Source organism: Phytophthora ramorum (assembly GCF_020800215.1).
Source record: "Phytophthora ramorum isolate Pr-102 chromosome Unknown Phyram_PR-102_s0023, whole genome shotgun sequence".
In the NCBI taxonomy this organism is placed as follows: Eukaryota; Oomycota; class Peronosporomycetes; order Peronosporales; family Peronosporaceae; genus Phytophthora; species Phytophthora ramorum.
In genome coordinates, this window is record NW_027150669.1 from 64,515 (window position 1) to 80,523 (window position 16,009).

The window sequence follows — 16,009 nt, forward strand, 5'->3', positions numbered from 1 at the left end:
CCGTAAAGACTCTCCAACATCTCAAATGCACAGCAAGTCCCGTGGATGTACCAGTTGTCATGTTTGATGCCAAAGAAGAACGCAGGAAATCTATGTCGAGATCGTGCACACCCTCAGCAGTGTGCAGCCCATGTCGAAAGATGTGAAAGTATTCCACCGCAACAACCCACAGGGTTCTCTTAGTGGGGGCCCCAACCACAATTTGATCGTGTCCGCGTTGCAATTGCTGAATTTCTTGTTTCAGTAGCTGAACTCTGGTCTCGAGGTTCACGATGAATGTCTTTCGTCGGATTCTGAATCGAGCCTGGTTCACTCTGCCGCGTTCGCGACGTTTTACTCGTGCCGCAGTTTCATCTTTGGCCGATCTGGTCCTTTGTGCCTCGTGGTCCAGTTCATCAATCCCAGCGAACTGTGATTCTAGATGGACTTGGACCGATTCTCCAGCCGGATCTTCTGCGAAGTTTTGGTACGTGGGCCTTGAGCGCTGCAGGACAACGCCAATCACGTCCTCGCTCATCGACTGAATCACCAACGGGTTGATATTCTTCATCTTCATGTCGGCTTGCGTGGAATTGAGCACAATGACTAATGTTTTTGATCTCTATTTTGCTTGTACTTGTACAGGTTTGCTCGACATACAGGCGAGCTGGACTCAACACTTATACTAAACCAGACCAAACCACGTCATCACTGCGTGCATGTACATAACCTGGAGTCTGTGCTGTATGGTTTGTCACACAAAACACGTGATGATTTTACACTAAGGGTGTGGTCGAGTGATTGCTGAATTTCTTGTTGCAGTTGCTGGACTCGGGTCTGGAGTTATTAATAGCGATGAACGTCTTTCGTCGGATTCTGCCTGGTTCACTAAGCCGCGTTCGTGCCGTGTTTTCATCTTTGACCGGCCTGCTACTTTGTGTCTCGTGTTTCGGTTCGTTATTCGTGATTCTGGATGGACTTGGACCGATTTTTTAGCCGGTTCTTCTGCGAGATTTTGGTACGTGGGTCTGGAGCGCTGCAGTACGGCGCCAATCACATCCTCACGCATCCACTGAATCGCCAACGGGTCGACATTCTTCATCTTCATGACAAATATTTTTATCTCAATTTTGCTTGTTCAAGTTTGTACGAATACGAGCCGGACTCACCCGAAACCTCGTCATCACTGTGTGCACGTACAGCACCTGGAGCCTGTGCAGTATGGTTTGTCACACAAAGCAGCTGATGATCACACTAAGGACCTGCCAGGTGGTGCCCAATAGGTACTCCCTATCATTTCAGAGGCATCTCTACGGCAGAGTCTCTACTCGTGTTGCTCATTTGTCGTTTATCGAAGACCAATGTACCTGAACGCGGTCGATGGAGAAGCATCTGAGACGCTGGAGGCGGCGCTGGCCTTTATAGATGAGTGTGGCCCCGATTTAACCAGTGCTTCCTCAGGAAACTATAGCGACGAGAGTTCGCTGAGCTCATACGAGAGTAGTTCAAGCCTGTTCAGAGCGAATCCTCCACTAGAAGACCCAGTTAATCACGGTTGGCAGGATTTTGTGCTACCACCAAGTGCTCTCGAGCATGGCGAGAATGATGTCTCTGTAATGCATACCACCGCAGAGTCCCGAAAAGAGAATACAAATCGAACGACCAAGTTGACGAAGCCAAAAAGGAATCGCTCGCGAGATCGACAGCGAGTGGAGATTCTACAGCTCCGTGCCGAAGCAGAAGTCCTGCAGCAACGCGTCGCTCAGATGAAGAAACACCAACAAGAAGCTGACCGTGAAGACAATGGAAACGGTATCATCGCGTCCGCAACACAGATCATGCAAATGCATCACGGGCATAGGCAACGCGACGCCATGCGTTTCGAAGTGTGGAGAGATCTAGCAGAACGGTGTCGACGACTCCGAAGAGAATCTGAAAGCGATAATCGGAATCTTCGTCATCTCTACAAGAGTCAAGTTGCAACGATCGAGACGCTCAAAAAGATGTTTCGAATGCAGGAGCGAGTGAAGGTAACGATACTGGCCTAATATTTCTTCGCCGAATAATGCATTTCTCTCACCTTTTTATTTGTTGCCACTCAGACATCCATCCGGTTTAATGCAAGATACTACGTCAATTCCTCCTTCGACGCTGATGAAGATGCGTTAATAACAATGAAGTGTCTGCAAGGTGGGCTAGGACAGTTGAAAGATGAGACCGATCATGTGCTGCTCTCAAATGGACTTTGTGCCATCACATCACCGTTTTCCCAGACCAATATGAACTCGACCTCGGAGACTTCAACATATATCGAGGTACTCAACTGTCGAGTCATCCCATTCGACTACAAGGTTGTCGGAGAAGCCTTCTGGTATGAAATGACCAAAAATTACGTCGAGAATGAAGCCGAGCGTGAACAGGTACAGTGTCTATGACGAATTGCAAGGCTTACACTTTACTTATACCTCTTTCTTGTCGAAGCCACACGAGGAGGCCAAAAAGACTGCAATACTGCAGGCGTTCACTTTGGAACTTGAAGAATACGGCAGTCCGGTGAAAATTCAGTTCCGGTACGCAGGCAACAGGAACATCGATCTGAGCCGTGAAGTGATTGTGGTTTCGGGGCAAAGTCGGTTTTTGGAAGCGTTCGGAATGGCGGTCGATGGTGTCCACATGGTAGAGAAGAACTGGCTGGTCCTAAGTGAGCTTGCACCCGGTATGTGCGTGGTGAAAGTGTGTATGGGCCTGTCAGTTAACGTCGAGTGTAACTTGCCCAACCGACAGCAATTCGTGGATCGACTGAATGAGTTGCTGGCTCGCCAGAAACAAATGAGCTTCGAGTCGGTGTTGCAGGGCGTCGAGCAGAGCTTGCTAATTTCCTAGAACCGCACTTGACTTGCATAAAGATGACCCCGTGCTTCATTTCCTTTGTTCATTCAACAACAACACCATGAAAAGTACGTCAGGATGGGGTAACCCACGGTAAAAGCGCTGTTATATCCAACTTTACGGTTTAGCGGTATTCGTTAATACAACAATACGAGTACAAACTTAATTCCAAACCGCCCTTATACTGTACGCCACATAACCTGGTGGACCAACGCAAAAAAGACTGGCTCCACCTGGTCATTTTCGACCCAAAATGAGCTTCGTGTTGATGGAGGAGGACTCCCAGGCCACGGTGCAGGAGGCTCTGGCCATGATCGACGCATTCCACGAAACCCCGCTTTTATCCGATAATCCGCGTGAAAAATCGACTGGACGCGGCTCCAGTCGCAGTAAAAGAACTCGACAGGAACAGAATCGAGAACGGGATTTTCGACGACGCCAGAGGCTCAAGGAGGAGCGACAGCAATTAAAAATGCAAGCGCAGCGGATGGAAAACTATTTAGCGCAACTGAGAGAAAGCGGTGCAAGTGCTGCCAGTGGCGATACATTGGCGGAAATGCGGGAATCCAGTTGTGTCACGCCAGAGGTGATGCAGGAGAGACTGGAGGCGGAAATTCTGAATAAATCGCTACGGAAGGCGGTGGAGGCCGAAATGAAATGGTCCAAGAGTCTCAAGTCCGTGCTGCACAAGAGGCAGTCGATGGAGGTACAGGTCAATCGATGCAGACTGATACGAACAGGGTATTAACTGTTTTTTACTTGATCAGACGGTATCGTTGACCAGCTCAATGTTGGCCAGTTCAACGGTGTTGGGCTCTTCGCAGAGTAAACACTCGAATGTTGTGTCCCGCAGTCCCGCAGTGCTGCAGAGTGACCCTGCTGCGGTGAGGAGAGAGATTCTTGCGACGATGGATAAAATGTACTATGAAGCTAAGGCTATGGTAAACCCTTTGACGGGAGCGACGGCTACGTTGCCGTCGCTGGCTTGCCACTATAATGTCCGGCTGGATCCTAAGACAGGACCGAATACCGAGTTAACGTCGGAGACGCCGCTCAATTGCAGTTTGGAATCGGCTAGAGAGCTACTATCCTCTATTTTCTCCATGCCGGACTCTGCCCAAGCAAGCTTGAAAATCCGTAGGACACGGGTACGAACATTGACTTCTCTTTCTAATCGTTGCTGGCTGTATGTAACTCAAACGCTATTTTTCTGATGCTCCTGTAGGCAAAAAGAACCAATACGGCTGGAGAAATCGAAAAGGAGTTTACAGTCGATCTTGGAGGGTCAAGAATGAACGAATGTTTGGATGGTTTTGGACTACTACGCAGGCACAGCGAGGACGACTGCGAGCTCATCATTTGGGCTGCAATCTCCTTCCATCGCAGTGGCAAAATATCCTTTCGAGAGGGCTCATGGACGGCTGCTGCTCGCTCAGCCCCGTCGTCCACTGACGAGTCTGTAATTCGCGTAAACTATCGTCTCAGCGCACAAAAGGCCCAAGGGTGCTCCTATTTAGATGGAGAACATATTGATCAAGTTCGTAACCACGCTCTTGGCGCAATTGGCGCGAAAATGAAGGCGAAAAACCACTTGCTCCAGAAAAAAATGCTCATTGAAACCGGGCGAGAGGATTTGGCGAGCTTTTTAGTGTAGCTGAAACAGCAAGGCAGCGCACTGCCAAGTACTCCAAATAATTATCAAGACAAATTAATGCGATGCCTGCAGGTGCGCGATTCTTGATGGCTTTTGGCAAATTCTATACTCCTAAACGCTTCTAAGACCCTGCAGGAGACAATATCGCTCTCTCATAATTATGGTTACGGTCTAAGCGCAGATTATCACGGCGTGGGCTCGTCTACATGGTGTTTGAAACGAAACGAGATCTCTGCGAAGCACGGTTACTCACGACGTCCTGAGATTTTCAGGACCGAACAATACATACTTCCTGTATCTAAACACCGAACAAAGGCGTCTAACTCACCAATTTATCAAGATCGAACCACGACGGGACCAAATGCAAGAAGAGGGGCCAGCGTACTTCGCGAGCTGAAGCGGTAACAGAAAGGCAAACAATATGAAGTGCTACAAGCGCAGATCTCGGAATTGGAGCTGCAACTACTTCAGTACACAATAAGATGACGATGGTGTCAATAAAGTAAGAGAGCGAATACTGACAATGCAATGTGAAGCTGAAAAATGCTGGTTGTGACTCGCACTTCAAGTAGTATATTTTGAACTTCTTGAGGTTGCAACTTCGATATGGATTCATTGCTTGAGTACCACGTAGTTGTGCGTGCCTAGTTCACTCAGTTGAGACCTCGAGCTCTGCGTGTTCTATTATCCTCAGCTGGACGCGCTCCTGCCTTGATTTGGCAAGGAATTGACTTTTCCTAGCGACGACAAAGTCCACCTCGGTGCTGTCGCATGGGACTCCAAATTGCTTACCTGAAACCCGGCTACACATTCGAACCACAGACTCAGTTTGTGGGTTACAAGGCAGGCCCATGACAGAGATCCATCCCTGCGACCTGAAACAGGGCTTTCCATCCGGGTCCGTCATCATCGACGTCCAAACGAGAACGGTGCGGTTGTCATCGTCAATTTTCTCCATCAGCGTGACGCCTTCAAGAGCTCCCGACGAGTTTGGATCAAAGTTCACGGAGTACCCAAACTCTGCCGATGATTGCGTACTCTGTGTGGCCTATACAAGCATCAAATCCAACGTTATTAATAATTGTGCAACTTCTCAGGACGTCAATGCAAACTCCTACCTTCATCGTGTAGCAGCCAGAATCCGGTCCAAAAACCTCTTTGCCAAGAAGCATCTTCCACAACATCGACGCAGTAGTCTCGGAGCTGCGTGGTAACGGCATCGCGCTAAGAATCTCGATACAGGGTCCAGCAACTGGGTCGAGAGGCTTCACATTTGCCGAGCACATGAAAGCACCCATCGAATTCGCATCGAACAAGGGAGCCGAAAACACGTCGTCTGCTGAATCTCGAAGTTGGCCAAAGATCCCCTTGAGGTACGCACCGATCGCATCAACACTGGAGAATGATCCCAATGACTTTGGTTGTGCGTAAGGCACGTAACAAGCCATAACGGACTGGATTTGCTGTCAAAACACACAGTACTATCAGTCAAAACGCAGGAAGTTTTGTTGCGTGCGAAGTCAACACTCACCTCCGCCAACACTGTTTTTTGGGCTAGTAAACTTTGAATCGCATGCGTTGTGTTGAGCTGTTGAGCCACCATCGCTCTGAGTTCTCCATTGAGTTCTTCAGCCTGGCGTCGCTTATCCTCCTCTTGAGTTGCTAGGCGCACCCACCCCCACTTGGAATCAGTCCCCGGACTCGAACTGCTGGGCTTTTGAAGACGCAGTAGCTCCAACTGCGTTTCGTATTGTGCCACTTGCATACGAAGAGATTCTCGCTCCAGTTTCTTGCGTTCTCGTCTCTGCCGCTCATAGTCTGGGGAATAAATGTTGTGCCGTCGCTTCTTCCCACGGTCTCCGCTGCCGAGATTTTGACTCTGGTACGTGTCAATGAAGGCTAAAACGTCTTGCAACACGGCCTGGGACTCTTCGGGCACTGTGAACTGCAGCTCTGCGTTCATAACTGCAAATCCACGAATGTGACTCGTAGGCGGTAAAGCAAAAGCAATCATTCTCAGCACGTATGACCTGCATTCAGGAGATCCACAATTGCAACATAAAGACATATATTTCTCTCAACTAATTAAGCCGAGCACATCTTCTCATCACTAAGCCATCTCGAGTTAGTTCGGCATTGTCGAATACCCGCGAGACGTCCTCCACATTGCCCAATACATCAAGCAACGGCGTCAGAAGATCAGCCTTCTGATGGAGTCGATCTACCCAGCCGCTTGCACTATTCAGCTCAAAATGCACGGATCCACGCATAACAATCTGCTTGCCAAATACCTTGTTGACGAGGATTCCCTTCTTCGAGTCCGAAGATAATTGAGGGAATCCGTAGCGCAGTGTGCTCTCTGTAATAGTGAAGGAACATTGAGTTGTTGCGACCAGCGAGTCCCCAGGTCCGTTTTCCATGCGCAGAGGCAGCACCTCCAGGTTTCCGTAGCGCAATGTCTCGAGTTCCAGAGTCTCCATCAGTGCTGCAATGCCAAACCCCTGGCTATCCGTCACGTTGTCGCCATTGTAGTTTGCAAAAAATCCCATTGAGCTTGGTACTGGCTGGAACTTGAAGCTTTGACGCCGTGGCGAAAGAGGCGGAAATACTCGGCGGCAACTCCCCAAGCCGTCATATTTCTCGGAAGTTTGGAAATGACACACTGCTGTCGTTCGAGTTCCTGGATCTCTTCCTTCCAGGCTTTGACGACATCTTCCACGCCAGCAACACGTTGGCGCTGCTTCATCTTGTACCACGCTTGATTCACCCGATGGCGCTGTCGTCGAAGCTCGACCTCGACCTCAGCAGCTACCTTGCTATCTAACTCGTCCGTTAACGCAGCCGTCCTCAGCTTCTTCGCCGTCGGGTGAGTCACTTTTTCCTTCATCGCGTCTGGGAGCGAACGTTTGTGGCCAGCGATACTGGTATGGAAAGCCAGAGATCCAAGCGAATTTGGCTTCACTACTTGGTCAGGTCTCGGTGTTTCAACTGGTAGACCTTGGGAAAGCACTAACCCGATTGAAGAAAAGAGGTGTCTTGAGCGTGGTGATTGCGCTGAATCACGTCGCGAATGATTTTGTCGCTGAAGAACTGGAAGTTCGGAGGGAACAGTGTGCTATTGCTCATGGTTTCTCGATGTGGAGGTCTTGCTCGCGCGGAAACCAGCGCAGATTTTGCTGTGTGAAGGAGGAAGTGGGTGACAAATCACAAGGGATGGCTGGTGGTGGAGAAGTTGATTAGTAGCCGTGACTTGAGACTATACACTCCCATCAGGAGTTTACCTATCGAGTATGACAAGCAAAACTAACGTCAATTCCAGCACTCGATCACAAAACTTGTCGCTTGTCCCGCCGAATTCATCCATACCTGCCGCCCTAACGTGCTAATGGCTGGGTGCAACTCAGAGTCACTTATTGCCAGATAATCGCTAGCTCGTCAGGTTACAGTAAATGCTTCCTGTCGGGTCTGTCGAATGCAGTTCGCGAAAACGTTTCTCACCTCGGTACGAGCAACTTGCAATGTGCTTTATTGCGTCCTCACCTGAACGAGGCCAGCAGCTGCACACTATGTGTTTATCAGTAAAAGGAATCTCGGGAGCTTACGAAACAAACGTGAGCGGAACGACTGCAAATTCGTTGGTGGTACGGATTTGTTTGACTCAATCTTGCTTTTTTGGTTGAAGTGCGCAAGTATGGACCGAACTGACTTGGTTGAGATGTTACATTAGCTTGACCCTTCATCATAGGAGCAGCTTTCACGATCAACAAAGAAGCCTTGGTCTCCGAGTGCTTGAGACCAGTACAAACTGTGGAATTCTCCAAGCCGGAAGAACCGTGTCATGTTCTATAGCAGACTTTGAATAAATTCAGCTTTCTAGGCCCCGCACAACCTTAAGAAACAATAACGGGTACTCCAGCAGGCAAGGCTGCCTCACCCGATCTTCCAAGTGACTGGAAAGTGGGTCACTTCATCTTGGCTGGACATTCAACCAAAACTAGGAGGATGACTGGCTTCGATCGGTGAGTTGCACATTGGGTTGTGCTAAACGTGTCACCACTTCCGTTCAGGTGCGTCACCGGCAAATTGGCGAAGCATTGTCGAATGTACGTCCATGACGAAGGCTGCATCGCGCGCAGTGTTACCTTTTTTTACTATTTTAGAACCAAGCAACGTCAATGGAAGTTTCGAAACCTCCGTCGGTCTCAGCAAGTGCAATCAGCATGAAATCGATCACTCCAGAGCATTTATAGGCTGAGAAGCATTTGTCAGTTGACTTTCTTCTGAATCGCAGCGAGATGCTCGCGCTACAAGGCGCCGAGTTTCTGACACGCGCATCGCCATCAAGATCACCCGACAAAATGTCTACGATAATATACGAAGACATGGAAAGTGGAGGTAAACTTGTGGTTGTTGCAGCTAGCTTCATAAAGGGATTGGTCGCTCACTTTCGCAGTGTGAACTCGTACAAATGGCGTCACTGGCAGACTATGGCACCTTCTTAGGGCAGAAGAAAACGACAGTCTCGCGCCAGAACTGGTATCAAAAATGGATCATGCTCGCAATCCTGTCCGCCCTCACAGCCATGAACCAGAGCATTTGTTACTCGTACGCACCCATCGCTAGTATTGTGGAAAAGCGCTGGGAGGAACGCGTAAGTAGCGGCGGGTTTGTGCTAGTAGGGTTCCTGATAAAAACTCACTTTTCCATGGTGAACAGATCCACTCAACGGAATTGATCACGGTCTACTTCATTGCGTACATCCCGTGCTCTTTTATCGGTTCTTGGATCATGGACAAGAAAGGCTTGCGCTATGGCGTTCTACTAGGAGGATTGTTGCAAGCCTCAGGCGCAAGCTTACGATACTTTGCCTGTGCGTTTGAACCAGCTGGAGAGGCTTACGTGACGCTTCTGGGCCAGATTCTAGCGTCTACCGCAATGCCGTTTATGGTGAACTCACCCGCAGTGCTGTCGGCGAACTGGTTCCCGCCATCAATGCGTGCGACATCCACTAGTGTTGCTGTAAACGCGAATGCTATGGGGACGGCGTTCGTGTATCTTACAGCGCCATTCATTGTGCTTTCCAGTGACCAGGTTCCGTACTGGAATTTGTACGTGGCGCTTCTTGCCATTGGCTCGTGGGTCCTTGCCTTCTTTTGCTTCCGATCCTTTCCGAGGACGGGTGTGGCGCAGTCGATTGTATCCGATGTACAGCTCCGTGACGAGTATGACTGGACTCAGTGGGCAACTGCGTTCACACACGATGGGTTTTGGCACACAGTTGCAGCCTTTTCCGTCGCTGAGTGCATTCTCAACGCCATGTGCGCGTTGTTGGGCAAGTTCCTCAGCGTCGCCCACTTTTCCAAAGCTCAAATTGGTCTCGTTGGAGCAAGTTTTATCGTGAGTTCCCTGGTCGGCGGCCAGGTTATCAGCCAATACGTCGACAAGAAGCGAAACCACAAGACTGCCTTGCAACTCTGCCTCCTGTTGACTGCTGTAGCGATCGCGTCGTTCCGACTCGTGCCCAAGGTCAACGCACACGCAACGTTAGTGAGTTTGCTCTTCCTCGGCGCAGTTCTAGGTCCTCTTCAGCCAATTGTGCTGGAGCTGGGGGTCGAGTGCGCGTATCCGACAAGTGAAGCTACCGTCGCAGCGCTACAGCAGCTTTGTGGGAACTTCTTGTCCGCTATCGTTGTTCCCGGCCTGAGTGCGCTTAGAAGAACTCACGTGGACTCGACAGGACACGTGCCGCCAAAGTACTTTTACGCTAGCCCCGAGTGGGTGATGGTCTTCATGACGACAGCGACGTTCATCATATTCTGCTTTTTGTACGTTCTGCACCTGGTTATTACTATGTTGCCAACTGCAATGGAGGTCTTGTGTGATTTTCTACTAACTTTTACCTGTTACCGCAGTAATGGGACATACAAGCGATTAGCCCACGAGCTAGCGAAGAAGTCTCGGTCGAAAGGCCACGTGATTGTCGGCAGGACGTCCAGAAACACTGGCAGCTTCTTCTAAGCAGTGTCCACTTACCACTAAAACGACCTTCTGCTCCCCTACACGTGGCCCTTTGCTAAGTAACAAATTAAAACACTACAAAACTTGATCATACCCAAGACAAACAAAGACATCCCTAGACAGGAAAATGTGCGGTCACTAGAGGATCTGAATAGACGCCATCTCATCGAGATCCATCGCCCGCGAGTCAAAGTTCTGGGTCATGAGGACGATGACAACGTTGGCGCACGAAGCGATTGACGCCAAAGGTAGAATTCCAAGCTGCAGAATTCTCCATGTCGTGCTCTAACTTGAGGACTATTTGCAGACGGATATGGTACTTTACTACGGAAAAATGGCCACCAGAAGAAGGCACCACCGACGTCACCCAGCCAATTCTACCAGAAATGGCTCATGCTGGCCATTTTGTCGACACTCAGCGCTGTCAACCAAGCAATTTGCTACTCGTACGCACCCATCGACAGTATCGTGGAGGCTCGTTGGCAACAACATGTACGTGTCTCTCCAGAATATGCCGCCAGATTGGTATCTCACTGGTGTTTTGCTGTCTGTAGATGCACTCGGAGCACCTTATCACAGTTTTCTTCATCTTGTACATCCCCGGCTCGTTCCTAGGCTCGTGGATCATGGACCGGGAAGGACTACGATTCGGTATCGTGCTGGGTGGGGTTCTGCAGGCAGTTGGTGCAAGTTTGCGGTACTATGCCTGCTCTTTAGATACAGCAGAGGAGGCGTACGTGACGCTGTTTGGACAAATCCTGGCGTCGCTTGCCATGCCGTTCGTGGTAAACTCGCCGGCCGTACTCTCCGCCAATTGGTTTCCGCCGTCAATGCGAGCGACATCTACTAGTATCGGACTCAACGCCAACAATTTCGGTACTGCACTCGTGTACCTCGCGGCTCCATTCATTGTACGATCGAGTGAAGAAGTCCCAGACTGGAATCTGTACGTTGCGGTGGCTGCGGTCAGTTCCTCCGTCGTTGCTGTCCTGTGTTTCCAGTCATTTCCACGAGCAGGGAATACTCAGGCGACAACACCCAGCTCACATCTACGAGACGACTACGACTGGGGACAGTGGGCGAGTGCTTTCAGTCATAGTGGATTCTGGCATACCGTCGTGGCGTTTTCCGTGGCCGAGTGCATTTTCAACTCGATCAGTGCGTTGCTGGGCAAGTTTCTCGCTGCTACCGACTTTTCCCAAGAGCAGGTTGGCATCGTCGGGGCCGCGTTCATCATGACGTCTCTCATCGGAGGTCAGTGTGTCGGTCACTACGTGGACAAACGGCGGAGTCATAAAACAGCAATGCAGGTCTGTTTGTTCCTTACTGGAACTGGGATCGCCGCGTTTCGACTCGTGCCCAAGGTGGACGTGAGTGCCACGCTGATCAGTTTACTGTCGCTTGGAGCTGTCCTTGGACCTCTGCAACCAATCGTGCTGGAACTCGGAGTGGAATGTGCTCACCCGACGAGTGAAGCGACCGTTACAGCGCTCCAACAGCTCAGTGGCAATATCCTCTCGGCGATCGCCGTACCAGGGCTGAGTGCGCTGCAACGAACTCGACTCGACGCAACGAGCAGCATATCGCCCACCAATTTCTTCACCAGTCCAGAGTGGATTCTGGTGCTGCTGACGGCCGTGACGTTCATCGTCTTCTGCTTCTTGTACGTTTGCACACTCCACCGAAGTAGCTACTTGATGGTCTCTAACCTGTCGTTATCGCCCGTAGTAATGGCAAGCACAAGCGATACGCCCACGAGTCCAAGATCATCCTTCCTCGCAGCAGTCAGGACCGAGTTCGAATCGTCAGTGACCCGACGTCCTAGTTTTTGAAGTTTCCCCGCTCCTTAACCGGTTAAATTGATGTTACACGTTTCATTTTCAGCTTGAAGTGGTTCACAGAATGTATCCATCTGAGCGCTACGACTAGACGAAGGTCCATCTCCACATGTCGCATAGATGCACCCTATTGGTGGACGTCCCTTGACAGCCAACGGTCCAGGTAGAAGTCACGCTAGAATTTGCTCAAGTAAAAATGACGGCATTGGTGCACGAAGAGATGGAATTCAAAGGTTTAACGCTGTAAGTGCGGTGGTGATAACTGGCTAACGTGGAGGTGACGTTTCAATCTACAGCAGGATACGGCTCGGTGCTAGACCGCCAGAACGTGACGCTGCGCCGCAACTCACAACAGAAATGGCTCATGTTGGCCATTCTGTCGGTGCTCACCGCCACGAACCAGGCCATTTGCTACTCGTACGCACCCATTGCCAGCATCGTCGAAGATCGATGGAGTCAACACGTACGTGACGCACTTCTTGCAGTTTTACAACTTCAAGAGTGGTTAACCAAAGTGTTTAAATTGTCTGCAGCTGCACTCGGAAGAACTCATCACGGTCTACTTCATCTCGTACATCCCGTGCTCGTTTATTGGCTCGTGGGTCATGGACCAGAGAGGACTGCGCTATGGCATGCTACTCGGTGGCTTCTTACAAGCTCTGGGAGCCACGTTGCGTTACTTGGCCTGCTACTTGGGACCAACGGGTGAGATGTACGTGACTCTGTTGGGGCAGGTCCTCGCGTCGTTCGCAATGCCATTTATGGTCAACTCGCCACCACTGCTGTCTGCGAACTGGTTCTCAACTTCCTTGCGAACGACGTCGACTAGTGTGGCAGTCAACGCCAACGCCATGGGAACTGCCTTCGTGTACCTGACTGCACCTTTCGTCGTACTGTCTGTCGACGACGTTCCCGACTGGAATTTGTACGTGGCTTTGGTGGCGGTTGCCTCGTGGGTCGTCGCCTACTTTTTCTTCCGGTCGTTCCCGAGATGTGTCGGAGCTCAATCCATTGTCTCGGACGTGCACCTTCGGGACGAGTACGACTGGAGCCAATGGACGAGAGCCTTCACGCACAGCGGCTTCTGGCACACGGTGGTGGTGTTTTCCCTGGCTGAGTGCGTACTCAATGCCATGAGCGCGCTGCTGGGCAAGTTTCTGAGTGTGGCTCACTTTTCCAAAGCCGAGATTGGCCTTGTTGGAGCGACCTTCATCGTGAGCTCGCTCGTTGGAGGTCAGGTTATCAGTCAGTACGTCGACAACAAGAGGAACCACAAGAGAGCGCTGCAGGTTTGCCTACTGTTTACAGCCATCGGACTTGCCGCATTCCGACTGGCCCCCAAGCAAGAAGTAGACGCCACACTGATGTGCCTGCTCTTACTCGGCGCTGTTCTCGGGCCTCTTCAGCCGATTGTTCTGGAGCTTGGAGTGGAATGCGCCTATCCTACCAGTGAAGCTACCGTTGCAGCTCTTCAACAGCTCTGCGGAAACTTCTTGTCGGCGGTCATGGTACCTGGACTGAGCGTGCTGCGGAGAACGCACGTGGACGAGACTGGACACGTGCCGCCCAGGTATTTCTACGCGAGTCCCGAGTGGATCATGGTGTTCATGACGACAGCGTCGCTCATCGTGTTCTGTTTCTAGTGCGTCTTGGATTGCAGCCAACTCATTGACCCTCATTGATCCCGTACTAACTTCTGTTGTCTTCTATCATTGTAGCAACGGAGCATACAAACGATACGCCCACGAGTCCAAGACCGTCCTACCTCGTCCACGCGATTCAGACACTCTGGTAGTTAGTTTGTCTTGATAGCGTTCTAGTCAAAATGCGTCGTCCAAGAAACATAACTAGAAATGTGGTCTACGACTTTCAAATCGATTTCGGCTTCTTTATCAAAACGTCCACACTGCGATCCAAGGATACCCAACGTGTGGCCATTGTTGCGTCTGAAAGGTCGGATAAAAACAGATCTCTTGAGTCGGGCATGATGGTCTCATTTCAACTTCGGCGTCCAAAATGACCGCGTCGACAAGCAAAGGAGGCCAATGTACCAAGCTCGTGTTTACTGCTTTGTTTCACTCCCACGAGTCCTAATGTGCCATCTGCTGCTGTAGCACACAGCGCGCTGCTACCGAAAGAGCCCGAAAAGCCTCCCCCAAACAGCTCCAACGCGAAGTGGTTCATGCTTGCGATCTTGTCGGTGCTCAGCGCCACGAACCAAGCCATTTGCTATTCGTACGCCCCGATCGACAGCATCGTCGAGCAGCGATGGAAGCAACGGGTGAGTGAACTCACTTGAGTGCAGCACCCCACGTGACTTGGTTTTCTGGTGTGCACAGATTCGCTCGGAGCACCTTATCACAATCTACTTCATCTCGTATATCCCTTGCTCCTTCCTCGGCTCCTGGATCATCGACAAGCAAGGCTTGAGGTTCGGCGTTCTGCTCGGAGGCCTCCTCCAAGCACTTGGGGCGAGTTTGCGCTACTTTGCGTGCGCGTTCGACCCCCTTAAGGAAGTTTACATGACGCTGCTGGGCCAACTGCTCGCGTCGTTCGCGATGCCTTTTATGGTGAATTCGGTCGCTGTTTTATCTGCGAATTGGTTCCCATTATCCATGCGGGCAACCGCTACTAGCATTGCTGTGAACGCAAACGCTCTGGGGACTGCACTGGTGTATCTTACTGCTCCCTTTCTTGTGTTTTCGAGCGACGAAGTGCCAGACTACAACTTGTACCTGGCACTGGAAGCTGGTGGCATTTGGGTACTTGCTCTCGTTTTCTTTCGGTCGTTCCCAAAGAAATCTAACGCCGACCGCTCTCCCAAGTCGCACCTGGGAGATGACTACGACTGGAGCCAATGGACAAGTGCCTTCTCGCACTCCGGCTTCTGGCACACAGTCGTGGCTTTCTCCTTGGCGGAATGTGTTCTGAACGCTATGTGTGCACTGCTGACCAAGTTTCTGAGCGCTGCGAACTTTTCCACAGCGCAGATTGGAGTTTTCGGAGCAGTGTTCATCATCAGCTCGCTCGTGGGCAGCCAAGTGATCAGTCATTACGTGGACAAAAGGCGCTGCCACAAGCTGGCATTGCTGCTTTGTTTGCTGCTGATGGCCGTGGGGATTGCCCTGTTCCGCCTCGTCCCAAAGGTCGAGATTCACGCCACGCTGCTCAGTTTGCTGTTTCTCGGGTTCGTGCTCGGTCCCGTGCAGCCAATTTCGCTCGAGCTCGGTGTGGAGTGCGCCTACCCCACTAGTGCAGCCACCGTAGCAGCTCTCCAACAGCTCTGCGGGAACTTCTTGTCTGCGATAGTGGTGCCGTCACTAAGTGCGCTCTTGCAGAAGCACCTGAGCGCAACTGGCAACGAAACCTCGACGTATATCTACTCAAGCCCCGAGTGGATCCTCGTGCTCATGACGATGACTACGTTCATGATTTTCTGCTTCTTGTACGGTTTGTTCTTCGTTTGTTTAACTTCCCAGCACACCTGTTTGTTAACTTTCTTGCGAAATTGTAGTGATGGCGAACTCAAACGATACGCTCATGAATCGAAGATCATCCTTCCGAGCAGCGAAGATCACGGTTTTTTTTCTAATTTGCCTCAAGACCCGTAATTGACTCGATTGTCTTTTGT

General features: G+C 50.7%; 7 protein-coding genes across 7 annotated transcripts; 6 read left to right on the forward strand and 1 right to left on the reverse strand.

Moving 5' to 3' along the window:
- Positions 1 to 1,982: 1,982 nt before the first annotated feature.
- KRP23_14836 (uncharacterized protein) lies at positions 1,983 to 2,862 on the forward strand (the record flags this gene model as incomplete). The annotated part of the gene is made up of 3 exons (XM_067885706.1): positions 1,983 to 2,009; positions 2,082 to 2,399; positions 2,461 to 2,862. The coding sequence occupies 3 exons, from the start codon at positions 1,983 to 1,985 to the stop codon at positions 2,860 to 2,862; spliced, it is 747 nt and encodes a 248-aa protein (XP_067736992.1).
- Positions 2,863 to 3,121: 259 nt separating this feature from the next.
- On the forward strand, positions 3,122 to 4,522 carry KRP23_14837 (uncharacterized protein; the record flags this gene model as incomplete). Its single annotated transcript, XM_067885707.1, has 3 exons — positions 3,122 to 3,574; positions 3,636 to 4,016; positions 4,094 to 4,522. The coding sequence occupies 3 exons, from the start codon at positions 3,122 to 3,124 to the stop codon at positions 4,520 to 4,522; spliced, it is 1,263 nt and encodes a 420-aa protein (XP_067736993.1).
- Positions 4,523 to 5,171: 649 nt separating this feature from the next.
- KRP23_14838 (uncharacterized protein) lies at positions 5,172 to 6,485 on the reverse strand (the record flags this gene model as incomplete). The annotated part of the gene is made up of 3 exons (XM_067885708.1): positions 5,172 to 5,570; positions 5,641 to 5,985; positions 6,054 to 6,485. The coding sequence occupies 3 exons, from the start codon at positions 6,483 to 6,485 to the stop codon at positions 5,172 to 5,174; spliced, it is 1,176 nt and encodes a 391-aa protein (XP_067736994.1).
- A 2,619-nt stretch (positions 6,486 to 9,104) lies between these two features.
- On the forward strand, positions 9,105 to 10,540 carry KRP23_14839 (Solute carrier family 49 member A3; the record flags this gene model as incomplete). The annotated part of the gene is made up of 3 exons (XM_067885709.1): positions 9,105 to 9,173; positions 9,239 to 10,347; positions 10,435 to 10,540. 3 exons carry the CDS (start codon positions 9,105 to 9,107, stop codon positions 10,538 to 10,540), a joined length of 1,284 nt encoding a protein of 427 aa, XP_067736995.1.
- A 202-nt stretch (positions 10,541 to 10,742) lies between these two features.
- Positions 10,743 to 12,365, forward strand: KRP23_14840 (Solute carrier family 49 member A3; the record flags this gene model as incomplete). The annotated part of the gene is made up of 4 exons (XM_067885710.1): positions 10,743 to 10,788; positions 10,848 to 11,032; positions 11,095 to 12,203; positions 12,269 to 12,365. 4 exons carry the CDS (start codon positions 10,743 to 10,745, stop codon positions 12,363 to 12,365), a joined length of 1,437 nt encoding a protein of 478 aa, XP_067736996.1.
- Positions 12,366 to 12,574: 209 nt separating this feature from the next.
- KRP23_14841 (Solute carrier family 49 member A3) lies at positions 12,575 to 14,187 on the forward strand (the record flags this gene model as incomplete). The annotated part of the gene is made up of 4 exons (XM_067885711.1): positions 12,575 to 12,611; positions 12,678 to 12,841; positions 12,912 to 14,020; positions 14,097 to 14,187. The coding sequence occupies 4 exons, from the start codon at positions 12,575 to 12,577 to the stop codon at positions 14,185 to 14,187; spliced, it is 1,401 nt and encodes a 466-aa protein (XP_067736997.1).
- Positions 14,188 to 14,394: 207 nt separating this feature from the next.
- Positions 14,395 to 15,989, forward strand: KRP23_14842 (putative MFS-type transporter C09D4.1; the record flags this gene model as incomplete). Its single annotated transcript, XM_067885712.1, has 4 exons — positions 14,395 to 14,425; positions 14,493 to 14,659; positions 14,718 to 15,823; positions 15,893 to 15,989. The coding sequence occupies 4 exons, from the start codon at positions 14,395 to 14,397 to the stop codon at positions 15,987 to 15,989; spliced, it is 1,401 nt and encodes a 466-aa protein (XP_067736998.1).
- Positions 15,990 to 16,009: the final 20 nt, after the last annotated feature.